This window comes from Grammomys surdaster, unplaced genomic scaffold (assembly GCF_004785775.1).
Source record: "Grammomys surdaster isolate TR1022 unplaced genomic scaffold, NIH_TR_1.0 169, whole genome shotgun sequence".
Lineage (NCBI taxonomy): Eukaryota > Metazoa > Chordata > Mammalia > Rodentia > Muridae > Grammomys > Grammomys surdaster.
In genome coordinates this window covers 8,935,832-8,950,050 of record NW_021604617.1, presented here as the reverse complement: position 1 = coordinate 8,950,050, position 14,219 = coordinate 8,935,832, and the positions used below count along the sequence as shown (strand labels likewise).

The 14,219-nt window shown below is 51.7% G+C and overlaps 1 protein-coding gene across 1 annotated transcript in view; it reads right to left on the bottom strand.

The window, feature by feature from the left end:
- Ttbk1 (tau tubulin kinase 1) overlaps positions 1 to 14,219 on the bottom strand; it is a 41,418-nt gene that overhangs the window by 26,251 nt on the left and 948 nt on the right. Inside the window, exons 2-10 of the mRNA XM_028766532.1 lie at positions 11,564 to 11,725; positions 7,729 to 7,876; positions 6,803 to 6,876; positions 6,480 to 6,620; positions 5,410 to 5,514; positions 5,108 to 5,173; positions 4,636 to 4,728; positions 4,431 to 4,556; positions 1,684 to 1,838 (exon numbers count right to left, since the gene is read on the bottom strand). Coding sequence (XP_028622365.1) covers positions 1,684 to 1,838; positions 4,431 to 4,556; positions 4,636 to 4,728; positions 5,108 to 5,173; positions 5,410 to 5,514; positions 6,480 to 6,620; positions 6,803 to 6,876; positions 7,729 to 7,876; positions 11,564 to 11,671 — 1,016 coding nt within the window. The 5' untranslated portion in view covers positions 11,672 to 11,725. The remainder of the gene's footprint in view (positions 1 to 1,683; positions 1,839 to 4,430; positions 4,557 to 4,635; positions 4,729 to 5,107; positions 5,174 to 5,409; positions 5,515 to 6,479; positions 6,621 to 6,802; positions 6,877 to 7,728; positions 7,877 to 11,563; positions 11,726 to 14,219) is intronic.

Sequence of the window (14,219 nt, the reverse complement as noted above, 5' to 3'; positions counted from 1 at the left end):
CCTTCTTCTGTTTTTAAAACAAGGTCTTCCTATATAGCCCAGGCTAGTATCAAACCCATGATCCTCCTGCCTTCCTCTTCCAATGGTGGAATTACAGATATAAACCATCACACCCGACTTCCCTCTGCAACCTCATCACAATTCTGGGCTACCATAGCATGCCCGCAATTTCTGTGACATCTCCTTCCTAAAGATGGCCCTGGATTGGGTAGTGTGATGGCTAATCTTGGCTGTCAACATCTGGAATCTTGGTTGACCACATCTGGAGTTAAATAAAATCCAAATGGCTAGGGACGCTGTGAGGGACTTTTTTTTTTCGAAGTTAAATCATTTGAAGCGGGAAGAGCCACTTCCAATCTTGATGTCTGAGTGGGAAGATACACCTTTAATTCAGATCTTTTGAAGTCATAAAATCCACCTTTTATCTGAGTTACGCCTTCTGCTGGCAGCCTATATAAAGGGACATGGAAGAAGGAAACTCTCTCTCTCTCTCTCTCTCTCTCTCTCTCTCTGTGTGTGTGTGTGTGTGTGTGTGTGTGTGTGTGTGTCAGGAGCAGCCCTGCTTCTACATTGAAGGCCTAAAATCAGCCATAGGCCTGACATACATAGCACCAAGTCTTGGTGGAAAATTGCCAGGCTGAATACACAGACCTTGTAGATAGGTAGCCTTGGTGGATAGTACCAACTTAGATAAGGACAAGTGAATCATAGGAGGAGTCATAGTGACCTGTCCCCTGAACCTTCACCCAGCTGACACTCTGTTCTGGAAGATATCTGTACTCCCCCTGAACACCTACGCTCCTGTGTCATCCCCTTCCCTACATCCTGCCTTTTTGTGTTTATAACCCGTGTGTGAAAAAGTAAAAATTATGGTTTGATCAGCCTATAGACAAGCCGTGTTCCTTGTGTTCGCCTGTTCCCCCATCTTCTCTTTCAGGTGATCTCCCCAGACCCCTGTTTAATGTCCTGCTGGACAGGACACCCCCTCCCTCTCTCTGCCTGCTTCTTCTCCCTAGCAACTCCATTCCTTCTCTGGCATACACCCTACGTCTTCAGGTCTCTGGTGTACATCGAAGAGCAGCTGAGACATCCAGCCTCATGAACTAAACAACTACTAATTCTTGGACCTTTCACTGATAGATGGCCATTGACGGACTAGCTGGACCACAGCCTGCAAGCCAGTCTGATAGATCTCCTTCCTACAGAGAAACAGAGTCATTCTGTAAGTTCTGTTCCTCTGGAGAACCCTGACTGACACAGGCAGGAGCCCTCTGAGTCAGGGTCCTCTCGCTCTGTGTGCCTCATGTGGCTCTGAAATTACTGACCACATGGTTGCAAACACTCCAGCATCAGCTGAGGTCCTCTGAAGACAGGGGTTAACGTCTCCCTGAGCCGCTGTGGTGTTTACATGGTGTGAGACATGTTCATTATTTACAATGAGAGAGAGAGAGACTATGGGGGTCAAGTCATTTCACCCCGGATTTCTTCCCTAGATGATGTCTATGCCATGCTCAGATTCAGGGCATGGCTGTGATGGACTACCTCAAAGGTACAGGACTCTGATGTCTAGCATGAAGACTAGGAGACACCCCAGTGGGAGGAGAGGGCTGGCTTCTCAGATGATAGCTCCAGGTAAGGGTCACTGGCCACCCTACTCACCATAATGCCCCTGCTCAGACTCACCCAAACATGGCTGCTGTCTGCCGTGTGTTCTGCTGGGGTGGGGTGGAGGTGCTCGTGGACAGGAGGGCATCGGTGCCTGCCTTCTCCCAGTCGAAGGCCTCGTTCTCGGCAATGCCTCGCTCCTTCATGCTGTTCTCAAATACCGACATGATCAACTGCAGGGGATGGGGAGGCCAGGAGGACAGAGAGGTGACCCCAGGGCTAGCTAGGTGGAAGGGACTATACCTGCGAATGCAGGAAGTGGGGGGAGTCTTCCAGGTCAGGGATGGGCCTACAGGGGACACACATTGATTTTAAATGAAAACATAACACAAAGCAGAATACCATTTATCATCTTGGATTAAGCCCTGCCAGATGGATCCTAGTCCTCTGAGATCTGTCCCTCAAGAACAGTCTCCAGACCCTTCTGTCATTTCTGTCACCTTGACAGGTACACCAGTAGCTCTGAACCACTTGGGTTTCCCTGTGCTTTCTCCTCTCCTCAGGCTAATGGCTCTGGTAGGTGCCTCTCTTGTTGTCCTCTCCTGTCACCTGACTCGCTCACTCATGTGGCTTCTGTCTCCTCACTGGGGACAGAGCATCCATTTTTGCAACACTTCCACAGCTCCCTGCCAACTCGACACCTCTAGCAGCCATTGCAGGACTCGGCATGTAGGTGGTCATAACTATGTCGACCAGAACTCCATGAGACTGAACCAGGACAAGGAGTAGGGTGTCAGCTCGACCAGCAGCTGGGACGCTGCATTCAAGAGGTATTAGGTGGGTACCAGACCTCCAAGGAGCCCAGGCTATCCAGCGTTGGGCTGGTTTTCTTCAGAGCCCAGGGCAGGCATTCTGCTGACAGGACCGGCTTGCTTCAGTGTCTGCTTTGTGATTGACACGGCCTGCTTCCCCACTGTGCCTCATCCAGAGTGGCTTTCTGGCAAGCACTGATGGTGTGTCTCTCCATTCTCCAATGTCAGTAGGTCCCATGAGGTGTTGTGATGAAGCCATGGCGAGAGCATTAGACCTGGAGTCAGTTAAGTGGTCCCTCACCAGAGTGGTGGATATGAGGTATGAGATGGATGAGAAGTGGAAAATTCCTATCACCTGGCCATGTGACACCTAGGTGTTGACATTACTCCAGTGTGTGGTGACACTGGCCTGGTCATATACAGAATGTGATGCACACAATTATGTGTGATACATTATACTGTGTTTGATTTGGGGGTAGGGGTGTGTGTGTGTGTGTGTGTGTGTGTGTGTGTGTGTGTGTGTGTGGTGGCAGGGTATACAAATGAATGCAGGTACCCATGGGTATCAGAAGATGGTGTCAGGTTCCCTGGAGTTAGAGTTACATTTGGTTGTGAAATTCCTGGCATGGGTGTTGGGAACTGAACCTGGGTACAAGGGTAGCATGCGCCTACTGATCACTGAAGCATTTCTCTAGCCCTGATTTTGTTGTTGTTGAAACAGGGTCTCCCTATGTGGCCCAGGCTGCCCTCAAATTCACAGTCCTCCTGCCTCTGCCCCCTGAGTTCTGACACTGCAGCTGTGTACCACCACACAAGGCAATGCTGTTTTTTTTTTTCAATCACTATTTCAGAGCATGTGACCTCTACTTCCAAAAAAAAATTAGTTTCTTAGGGTTGGCTATGTATCTCCCTTAGTAGGACGTTTGTTTGCCTAGCACACAGGATGCTCTGGATCCATGCTCAGGCATAGTGGAACACCAGTGGCATACAGCTATAGTATCTGCACTTGGGATGTGGAGGCAGGAGGATGAGAAGCTCAAGGTTATCTTCAGCTACACAGTCAGTTTGAGGACATGAGACCCTGTCTCAGAAAAACAGCAGAATTGCTACGGCACGCTGTGTTAGGCCGGGAGAAGTTTGGGAGTCTTCTGTTTACTATGTCTCTTGTCTGAGCCATTTTCTCCTGAGTTTGAGCTAATCTCTTCTTGTCTGCCACACTGAAGGGACAGGGTGTGTGAAGGGGAGGGCTTGTCCTGGTTCAGGAAGTGAACTCTACGATGACCATACAGTGACAGGTTAAGGACAGATTTCTCAGTCTGTTCCCTGTCACTAAGAGACGCAGGACTGTCTCTGAGCCCAGCCCTGCTCTCTTTGCCATAGTGTCTAACCTCAGTTTTCCATCTATGATCCAAGAACAATCATCCCAGTTCCTGCAGAACTCTGCTGTCTGTCAAATGTGTTATCATGATCCTTAAAGACTCCTTTGTTGTTGTTGTTGTTGTTTGTTTGTTTTTGAAGACAGTTTCTCTGGGTATCCTCGAACTCACTCTGTAGACCAACTGGCTTGGAACACACAGAGATGCACCTGTCTCTGCCTCCTGAGTATTAGGATTAAAGACACGAGCCACGCCTATGCCACTCCCACTCTGGCTACATCGTGGTCCTTAAAGGATCCTTTCTTTTTCTTTTTTCTTTTTTTTTTTTTTTTGACAGGGTCTCACTATGTCCCAGATGCCCTGAAACTCAATCAGAACAGAGACTAGACTGTCCTCACACTCACAGAGGCATCTGCTTCCCTTCCCCCACATCTAGAATTAAAGGTGCACACGATCACGCCCTGCCTCAGATCCTTATTTTGAAGCTTGGAGTCGATATCCCAAGCCCAGCACTGACACTGGGAAGGTCAGCTTTTGAGAAATCATAACAGTGACTACTGTTTGCCAGGGCGTAGGGGGGCAGCCACTGCTGGAGGGCCAGCAGCTTCCCAGGGGTGCCCCAGGCTGGGGGTCACACCTGGTAATCGGGCTTGGTGAAGTAGTCAAGGCTGGCGATGTGGTCCAGGAAGAGGTGGAACTCAGACGGCATGTGCTTCAGGAGCATGCGGTGCTCGTACTTCTCCTTGATCATCCCCACCTGCTCCTGGAGGGGACACGGCACAGGAGATAGAGTCCCCGCTGCTCCACCCTCTGCCTCGTCCACCCAGCTGTGGGGAGCGTACCTTGTCCTTGATCTTCCTCCAGGGCAGCTGGCCCACTGCAAACTCCACCAGCATGTAGAAGAGAGACCACAGGTCATCATGACGGCCCATCTCCTGGGAGGTAAAAGGGAAGTCACCGGGGGCTCTCAAGTCCTTCCCTGGGGATGGGGGGTGGACCCTAGACTAGGAGACTTCTGTCAGAGGGTCCTGATCACCCGACCCAGATAGACAACCCTGGGGGTCTCTCTGAAGCTGTGGGCGACTGTATACCTTAGCATACACAGAGCACCACGGTGAAAAGTTCTGACCATGTTCTGTCCCTTCCCCAGGGATTTTCAGTGGAAGGGGAGATGACAGAGGCCCAGAAGAGAAGGACATCAGGGACAGCCAATGTTAAGCCTTCCTCTAACTCCAGGCTTCCTCAGTGATGGACTGCAGCTACGACTGACTTTTTCTCTCTGCCCTCAGCCCTTAGCCCAGGCTGCTCACTCACCCGGTTCTTGTGAGCGTTGACCGAGGCGTAGCGGACAGTCCCCCGGAACCCGGCCACATTCCGAGGCTATAGAGAAGAGACACCACCTTGTCCACATTGCTGACCCTACCACCTAACTGGCCACCTCATCCTGATCCCAGGAGCCCAGGCAGGAGAGTGGGCCAGGCTGTCACCCCAGGGTTGGATGACTGATACTCAAGGATAGACAGGCCCGCTGAGGTGGCTACAAGGGAAACAGTGAGGTATCCCATACCACAGAGCGGGGAGAGCCACCCACCATCCTGACACCCAGTAGTACTCACAGGCCTGACGTCCCCCGTGGTGTTAGTGTACTGCCGGGCCAGCCCAAAGTCCAACATGTAGCACTTTCTGTAGGTGGAGGGCAGCCGGCCCATGGCAAAGTTCGACTGCGGGAAGACAGCAGCCGTGAGCGAATAAGGAATGGCTACGCCTGTGTCGAGGGCTCCTCCCCCACCCGTGGACTCTCACGTGCACCCAGTCACATGAGTACGACCGGCTGCGGCATCTCAACGACAGAGAATGTGTGACTACCCTCGATCTAGAGATACAGTAATCGGGTGGCGTCCAAGGCTGAGAGGGCATCTCTGACTCACAGAACTGGACAGAACCAGCTCTGAGCTCTGGCCCATCCTGCTCTAAGTCCTCAGCTCCCCAGCACGCAGTGCGGTGACAGCTGCCCTGCTGGAAACCACCTGCCCTGCACCCTTCTTGCTGTGTGCCCTTAGGCCACTCACGCGGCCTTCCCAGGTTCCTCATCTTACCCTTTTATTTCTTTATTTTATTTATTTATTTATTTATTTATTTATTTATTTATTTATTTTGATTTTTCAAGACAGGGTTTCTCAGTATAGCTCTGGCTGTCCTCGAACTCACTCTGTAGGACAGGCTGGCCTCGAACTCATAGAGCTCCGCCTGTCACCTGAGTGCTGGGATTAAAGGCGAACACCACCTCCACCCCACCCCATGCCCTGGCTTCTTTTTACCCTGTTATAGTAAAGGATTTTACTTTGTTTTTCTAGCATCAGGATGCCACAGAAAGTAAGGTATCTCCTCCTGACCTCATCGCCTCTAGGTTGAAGGACTACACAGGGTCACACGTGAGAGATGAGGATAAATGGAGAGCCGGGGGCGCTCTGCCTGGGTGGCCAAGAGGTGAGAAAGAGGAGCTGTGGCTTGGTACAAATCAGGAAGTGTTCAAAGAGAAGAGGCTCTCAGGCCCAACCACTGCGGCGGGGAAGCAAGGTCCCACAGACCAGAGGAGCACTCAGGCATGCCGCGAGGACCCACAGACCAGGGGAGCACTCAGGCACGTTGCTCACAGAGCAGGGGAGCACTGAGGCGTGTTGCTCACCGGCTTGATGTCGCGGTGCAGGAAACCCACAGAGTGAATGGCTTCGATGGACTCCAGGATCTGCTTGCCCAGCCGCAGTGTGGTGCTCAGCGTGAAAGTGCCCCTCGGCTGGCTGCGGCGCAGGTCGGCCAGGTTCCGGCCCTGGGCGGGGTGAACAGGATAGGGTGGGAAGGAGGAGACTCATTTGAGCCACTCTGACCACCCAGCCTTGCCCCACAGTGTACCCACCCCATCAGGAATCAATGCCCCCTACCCTATGCCCCACCCGCGCCACTCTCCAGTTCTTAGGGAAAGAGGCAGGTGGGTGGACCCCAAGGACGCACCTGGAGTTGCATCACCACATAGTTAAACTTCTCGTTCCTGCCACAGCCAATGAACCTGCACACGTGGTCCTTCCCTGGAGAACACAAACACGGGGGCCTCCCCAGTCCCACTTCCCTCCTCACCACCCAGGCAAGCTCTGGTACATTCATATTCTCTCTCTCTCTCTCCCTCTCCTTCTCTCTCTCTCTCTCTCTCCCTCTCTCTCTCTCTCTCTCTTTCTCTCTCTCTCTCCCTCCCTCTCTCTTCCCCTCTCCCTCCTTCTCTCGCTGTCTCTGTGTCTGTTGAGCTCTCTGTGAATGTGTGTCTGTGTTTCTGTCTATCTGACTCTGTCTATCTCTGTCTGTCTCTCTGTGAGTGTCTGTCTCTCTGCCTCTGTGTGTGTGTTTCTCTCTGTGTGTCTGTCTGTCTGTCTGTCTATAAATGTGTCTGTCTCTGTTTCTCTCTGTCTTTATGTCTCTCTCTGTCTCTCTCTCTGTTTCTCTCTCTCCATCTCTGCGTGTCTGCCCATCTCTCTATAAATGTGTCTGTCTCTGTCTCTGTTTCTCTCTCTCTCTCTCTCTCTCACACACACACACACACACACACACACTTTTGCGGCATGTATGTACACCACACCCATGCCCACCTAGTTCTTAGGTGGATTCTGGGATCTGAACTTAAGAACTCCTCATGCTTGCAAGGCCAGTGCTTTAGTCTTGGAGCCGTTATCCATCGCTCTGGTACACCTTTGAGCCCTGTCCCCAGCCAGGAAGGCCCCACCCTTAGCCCCACCTCCTTCCCAACACTTTGGCCCAACTGCCCAGGATCCACCTCACTCTGCCATTTCCAGCCCAGGGCCTCCCTCACTCTCCATCACTCCTCTGCTCTCCTAGCCGCTGTCCTGGCTCCACCCTCCTCCTTCCCATGCCCCGCCCCAGGGCGGTACCTTGAAGCTTTTTGAGCACAGCCACCTCCATCTTGAGGACCTGCTTAGGCTGTTGGGCCGACTCCACCTTGAGAGCCACGTTCTCCCTGGTCAGCAGGTCCATGGCCTCGTAGATCTCACCGAAGCCCCCACCCCCGATCTTCTTCAGCTGTGGAGGAGAATGGTGCTCAGGGATCAAGCTGGACAGCTCCTCACCCCACCTCCACTGATGGCGAGTGTGTCAGTGCCCACTCCTCTCCTCTGAAACAGACAGCTCAACCCAGAAGCATAGACCCCTTCCAACACACAGCTCCAGACAGATCGCTGAATAGGAGCAGAAGATAAAAGACACCTGGCTTCGATGGGACATGGAGACATGGAATGACACAGGGCTCTAAAGATCATAGGTCAGCCTGCATCTTTTCTTCCCTAAAAGGAGAGCGGGACCAAGGGTGTACCTTGGTGACTAGAGTGCTTGCTTAGCACACATGAAACCCAGGTTCACTCCCCGGCACCACATCCACCAGGCATGGTGGTACACATTGATCATTCCCAGCACTGGGAAGAAGGCAGAGGCCAGAAGATCCAAGTTCAATACCAGCCTGGGCTTAGCCTGGGATATTTGAGACCCTGCCTCCAAAGAAAGGAAGGTAGGGAAGAAGAAAGGGAGGGACCCATGGGTAAGAACTTAGCAGGTAAAGGCACTTGCTGCCAAGCATGACATCCTGAGTTCGATTCCCCAAGGCCCACAAAGGGAGGAGAGAGCTGGCTTTCCAAGTTATCCTCTGACATCCACACACATGCTGTGACACATGAAGCCACACCACACATCAATAAATGTCAGAAATATTAACAATAAAGGACAGGAGAGACGCCAGAGCTATGAGGAAAAGTGACGTCTCTTGAGCCAGGGAGAGAAACAAGGAAAGACACTGCAAAAGAGCAATAAGAAGCCAGGGAACCTTCCTACTCTGGATGGAAGCTAGCCAGACAGCAGAAGCCTTACAACCAGGCAGGAGCAGACCTAGACTCTTGTCCTGGGCTAGCTCTAACCATGGAGACACTAACCTCTTTCACATCCTTTTACAGCTTGCTGTGTGAGAGCACAGATGACAGGGTAGGTGAGTGAGGGGCTCACAGACATCACCAGTTTCCTAGGGTCCACAGCACAGGTGAAGATGCTTGCCTGGCTCCCTACAGTGCACTGAGGGAAAGTCACAAGGCCCAGGGCCTGAAATGCCTTGGCTGGGCCACAGCTAGAAAATAACCAGGGACGGAACCTACTGGTGTTGAACCCATGAGGTTTCGGAGCATTGCTGACACACAAGCCATCAGAAAGAATCCCTGCAGGCAGGACCTTCCCCAATTCCTACCCCTCAACTTCCCACAGCCCAACTTCTCCGCTGCTCTTTTCCCCAAACTGAGCCTATTCTTTCTCTATCTGCCATCTATCCTTACAGCAGGGGTCCAGTCTTCTGCATGCATCCGTTCCTTCCTGCCCTGTGATGAAGGGCATACTTTTCCACTGGCTATAGTGACCCTCACATTTTGGGGGATCCATGAAAACATTTTAACTTGTTTTCAGATCAAAAGATAAAGTCATGAACTTTTAGATTAAAGAGAAAAAACTGAGTCTATAATATGAGTATATGACTCTCCATACTAAGGCAGTCATAAAATGCAGTCTTTAGTATCCTGATATAGAAAGAGATATCACCAGGGCAAAAGCATCCAGGGCCCATGAATGTTACAGGCAGATCTGCTTAAAGCCCCCTTAACAGAACACCATTCAAAGGATTTGCAGACCCCATTTTTCCTCTCCTCTATGTTTTAATCCCACCCCTACTGGAAAACCTCTCTAAACCAGAGAAGCTACACCACACGAGAGCTACAGTTTATTTGGAATGGACACCCTGTTTCTTGGCCCCACTCTGGACAGTCTAGAGTAATCTAAGTCTCTCGAACTTTTTGAGTCTTCATTTTTTTCTACCAATAAAAGAGAATCAGTTTGAAATGCGTCCTAAGGACCTTTCAGGCCTAAGGTGCCAACTCTGATGGGCCGATCTTGATGACAGTGTTAATGACTGACGGACCAGATCCTGTCTTCTGACCATAGGAACTTAGCAAGTTAGCTAATCACACCTATGAAGCAGGAGTGTGCTGGAAATTGCTGTAGGTACTCCATCAGTTCCTGATATAACCCACCGAGGCACTTTTACAACCTCAGACCAAGAAAGGCACAGAAGAAACACTAAGATATTATTACTGTTGTTTGCTATGCTGGTTGCAAGGACCACCCCTCCCCCCATGAACAACTTACTTTTTTTTTTTTTTAAGGACAAAGAAATTTTCTTCCCAGTACGCTGACCCTTGTTTCGGGTCACAGTCCATCTCTGATCCATGATTCTTGGTTCCATCAATCCCACCCTTCCCTGAAAATGGCTGCAAATGACACTTAGTCTCCCCAGCCCTTCAGGGGAACGAACAGGAGACAGTCATGAGGAAAGTCCAGGTCTGATATACATGCGCCTCCCCTCCAACTCTCTCTGCCTTTTCCGTCACAAAGCACAAAGTCTTAGTCTGAGCTCAGTGTGTGTCAACAGTCTTTTTTCTTGCCTTTCAGTACAAATGTTATTCAGCCTACCATCTGCCAGACACGGAGCTCATGTGCCAGGGACCTGGAGGGTCTTAAAAAGGAGCGTTTCTCACTTTGCCAAACACCCCTTCCTTTTTATAGCTGTCCTGGCTCCTCCTGTATTTCTGTCCAGCTACTCTCTTCACTCTTTCTTTCAGGACGCCCCCCGCCCCGCCCCACTTCAGGGGCCCTAAGAGTCTGCTCTTTGACACCCGCACTCCCAATTCTTGAAAATGCTACCACTTTGCCTCTCTCCCTGGACCTCTAAGGGACCTACGCAGCCGGATGGCTGTTGCCATGGAGATCTCCCTGCACCCAGGCCCCACCCTCCTCTCCAATCCAGCACCCTTAGTGAGCTGAGCCTCACCACACCAAAGCACAAGGTCGCGCACACGCGAACACCATGACTGCACATGGTGAAAATCTGACCTCTGTGCTTTCTTCCCCTCCGGATCTCCATTTCCATGCAGACTCACAGTCGCACACACTTTTCCCACACCATACTATCCCGCACTAGCCCACCCTACAATAAAGAGAACACCAGGGTGCTCTGAAGCGATGAGGAGAAAGGTTTGGATGGAGGCTGACTGACAGTAAATAGGGTTCCCTAGACACAACCACCGCTCCAACCCTTACACAGCCCCCTCCCATCCATCCTCCCCCAACGAAGAGACTTGGACTACAACTCCCAACAGGCCAAGGAGACTGAAGCCCTGAGTTAAAGAAACAAGGCACGCTGGGAGATGGAGTCTCAGCGTGTTGCACCTGCCGCAGGAACTCGGGAAGGGAGGAGGGTGGACAGAGGAGATGGAGTGCGGATGCGGTGGGAGCAGCCTGCAGGGCATCTTTCCTCAGACCCAAGCCTTCCGTCCTCTGCGGAAGCCGAGGAACACATGCTCACTCAATGTCCTTCCCCAAGGTGCGGCAAAGAAGGAGCCCCCTCCCCCAACACCCTCCTCCGCAGCCCGGGCTCTGCAGGAGTTGTTCAGGCTGGACTGGACCGGCACTACCAAGCTCGGGAAGGGGTGCGAGGGAGCTGGGTTGGAGAGAGGGTAATGGGAGAATGTGTGGGCAAAAATAACCTTTAAGCAAGCAAGCAAGCAAATAAGCTCGGGGACACCTTCCACTTATGGTAAGGGCTCCAAGGGCACCAGTCTTAGAGTCTCCAAGTCTCTTCTTCTGCCTTCCCAGACCCCTCCCTCTGCCCGCTAGGTCACTCACCACCTTCCAGCGATCTTTGACCACGTAGTTGGCCGGCAGGATGTCGGCCTGCTCCCCTCCCCCACTCATGTTGGTTTCGTCCTTAAGAGCAGCCGCTAGGCACTGCATCCGCCAGCCGGAGGGAGGGGTGCCCGCAGGGCCTGCCCTTGGGGGGCCATCTACCTGGGAGAGTGAGGAGGGGCAGTGAACAGCCTGGCTGCTACCCTAGACCACCCGACAGCTCAGAAGGGAACCCCATCCTGCTGGTGGGCACCCTTCCCAAGCCTGGGCAGATGCTCCAGGAGTTACTGGGGGAAATACTCCCTGGATGGAGGTCGGTGGAAGAGAGAGTTATAAACCACAAACAGGAGCTGTGAAAATTCAGCAGCAGGACACACACACACACACACACACACACACACACACACGATGAAAACAGGAGAGGGCAGTGATGTGTGAATAAGCCAATGGGGGAACCGGTTACCGTAGAGGCATTCCAAACTAATGAACGAAGATGTGTTAGCTAGCCTGCATAATAGCCTGAGACCCAGGAATGACTAGCCTGAGTCACTCTACCTGCTGAGTAGAGTAAGCCATGGGATACCCCACATCAGAGTGGCCAGCCAGCCAACCAAAGAGATGTGACCATCAAGAAAAATGATGACAAGCACAGCAGCCCCTAGAGGATGATGTGGAGGCAGATGGCCTGTTGAGAGGCACACACTACACTCAGTGGGAGCTGACCCCGCTGGCTGCCATAAGACCGGGGAAGCCAGGATGTGTGCCAACCGTGAACACAAGACCATGGACACAAGCTGTGGATTTCAGAGGGATGGGACCCCAGTGGCTACTCCACAGTGGCCAACGTAGACTGAACTGGGGAAGAGCAGAATAGTGGGGTGGGGTCTAAGGGAAGGCAGACTCTTCCCTTACCACAGGTCTGGGTAGGCAGGGGCAAGGAAGCCCTGAGCAGCTCTTCCTAGGTCTGTCAGGAATCAGACAGAAGGAATGCAGCTTCTGTTGTGCTTAGGTGGATAAGGTTGAGTACTGGAGACGGTATCCCAACCGTGAGTTCCACTAAAACACAAGTTATCCAAAGAAATGTGTATGTGTGTACATCTGCATGTGCCTGTGTTTGTGTACCCCTCGGTAGGAGTGTATGTGTGCGTACATGTGTGTAGGGAAGGGACCAGAAAAGATGAATTTCTGCCGAGCAAACACAGGATTTGGAACCAGCATCCTTCTCATCTTTCGTCTACAGATACGTCATGTGCTCTGCCCCACTCCAACCATGACCCTGGAGAGCCACACACAGGAGTCATTCAGGCTGGGGACTGGGTATAGCAGAGAAGGAAAGAGAAGGAAAGAGAAGGAAAGAGAGAGGGGAAGACATAGAACTTGTATCTAGACATCCTGGTAAGGGCAGGTGGTTTGTGAGGGCACTGAGACAGCCTTCACCAGGTCACTGTGGTACCAGGGCGTATGAAAAGAAAGCCTCTCCATGAGGAAAGACACTGTTACTCTTGATACCTTTGGTGTGAAATGACAAACTGAGTCTTTCCCTCCAATCCTTACAGCGCCAGGGCTGTGGGGTAGCAGGAGTTTGGAAGGTGGTTAGAGACATGAGGAAGACGGAAAGAGACAGAGTGGGGCTCCGGAACATAGATCCGGGACAAGTCTGAGGCCGCTGGCCATGGTACCACACACCCGGGATCCCAGCACTCTGGAACTGGAGGCAGAAGGATGAGGGACTCCAGATTAGTCATGGCTACACAGCAAACTCAAGCCCAGCCTGGTCTACAAGATACTCTAACTAAAACAAGAGGAAAAAAAAGTAAAAAAAAAAAAAAGCAAAACAAAGCAAAACAAAAGGCTGGAGAAGCAACGGAACTTGTGTGGAGGAGCCCTTAGCTGGAACCAATTGTAGCTTCCGCCCTAGTGTGCGAGAGGCCATGGGTCCCCAGCACGGCACAGTGGGAAAAAAAGTTAGATTTGGGCTGTGAGGCAGCCCAATGGTTGAGGATATACTGAGCTTGTTCAAGGCCCCAGTTTCAACTCCCAACATCATTTTCTAAAAATTAATAAAAAGGGGGCTGGGGACCTGCCAAGACCGTTCTGTGGAAAAAGACCCTTGTCATCCATTCTGATAACCTGAATTCGATCCTGGAGACCTAGGTGGTTAAAAGTGTGTGTGTTTTAGGGGGAGGGGGAACAGCTCCTGTAACTTGTCCTCTGACCTCCACATGTACACCACGGCATGGGTATACCCTCTATGCAAAAAATAAATAAATAAAACGTGATCAAAGGGGGGGGGATTGAGATACAGTTCAGTAGTAGAGCACTCGCTAACAAGAAGTACACTCAGTCCCCAGTACTGAAAAGAAGAAAAGAAAGTTGAGCAGCCCGGATGGGCTTCTGAGTCCTGCACAGTGTGGCTCTGCAGGTGGACGGGGAAATGCTGTGTGCTGCTCACACTTTGTACATAGGAAAATCTTCAAGGAATGGGTGAAGAGAGAAAAGTAGGACTGGGCCTTCCTGTCCACCTCCCTTCCCAGAGGATGCTTCCGAGGAGCCCACTTAGCCCAGATTGGGTTGACAAGCATGGCTGACCAGCTACACTCTCAGGTCCCTGTGTGTGTGTGTGTGTGTGTGTGTGTGTGTGTGTGTGTGTGTGTGT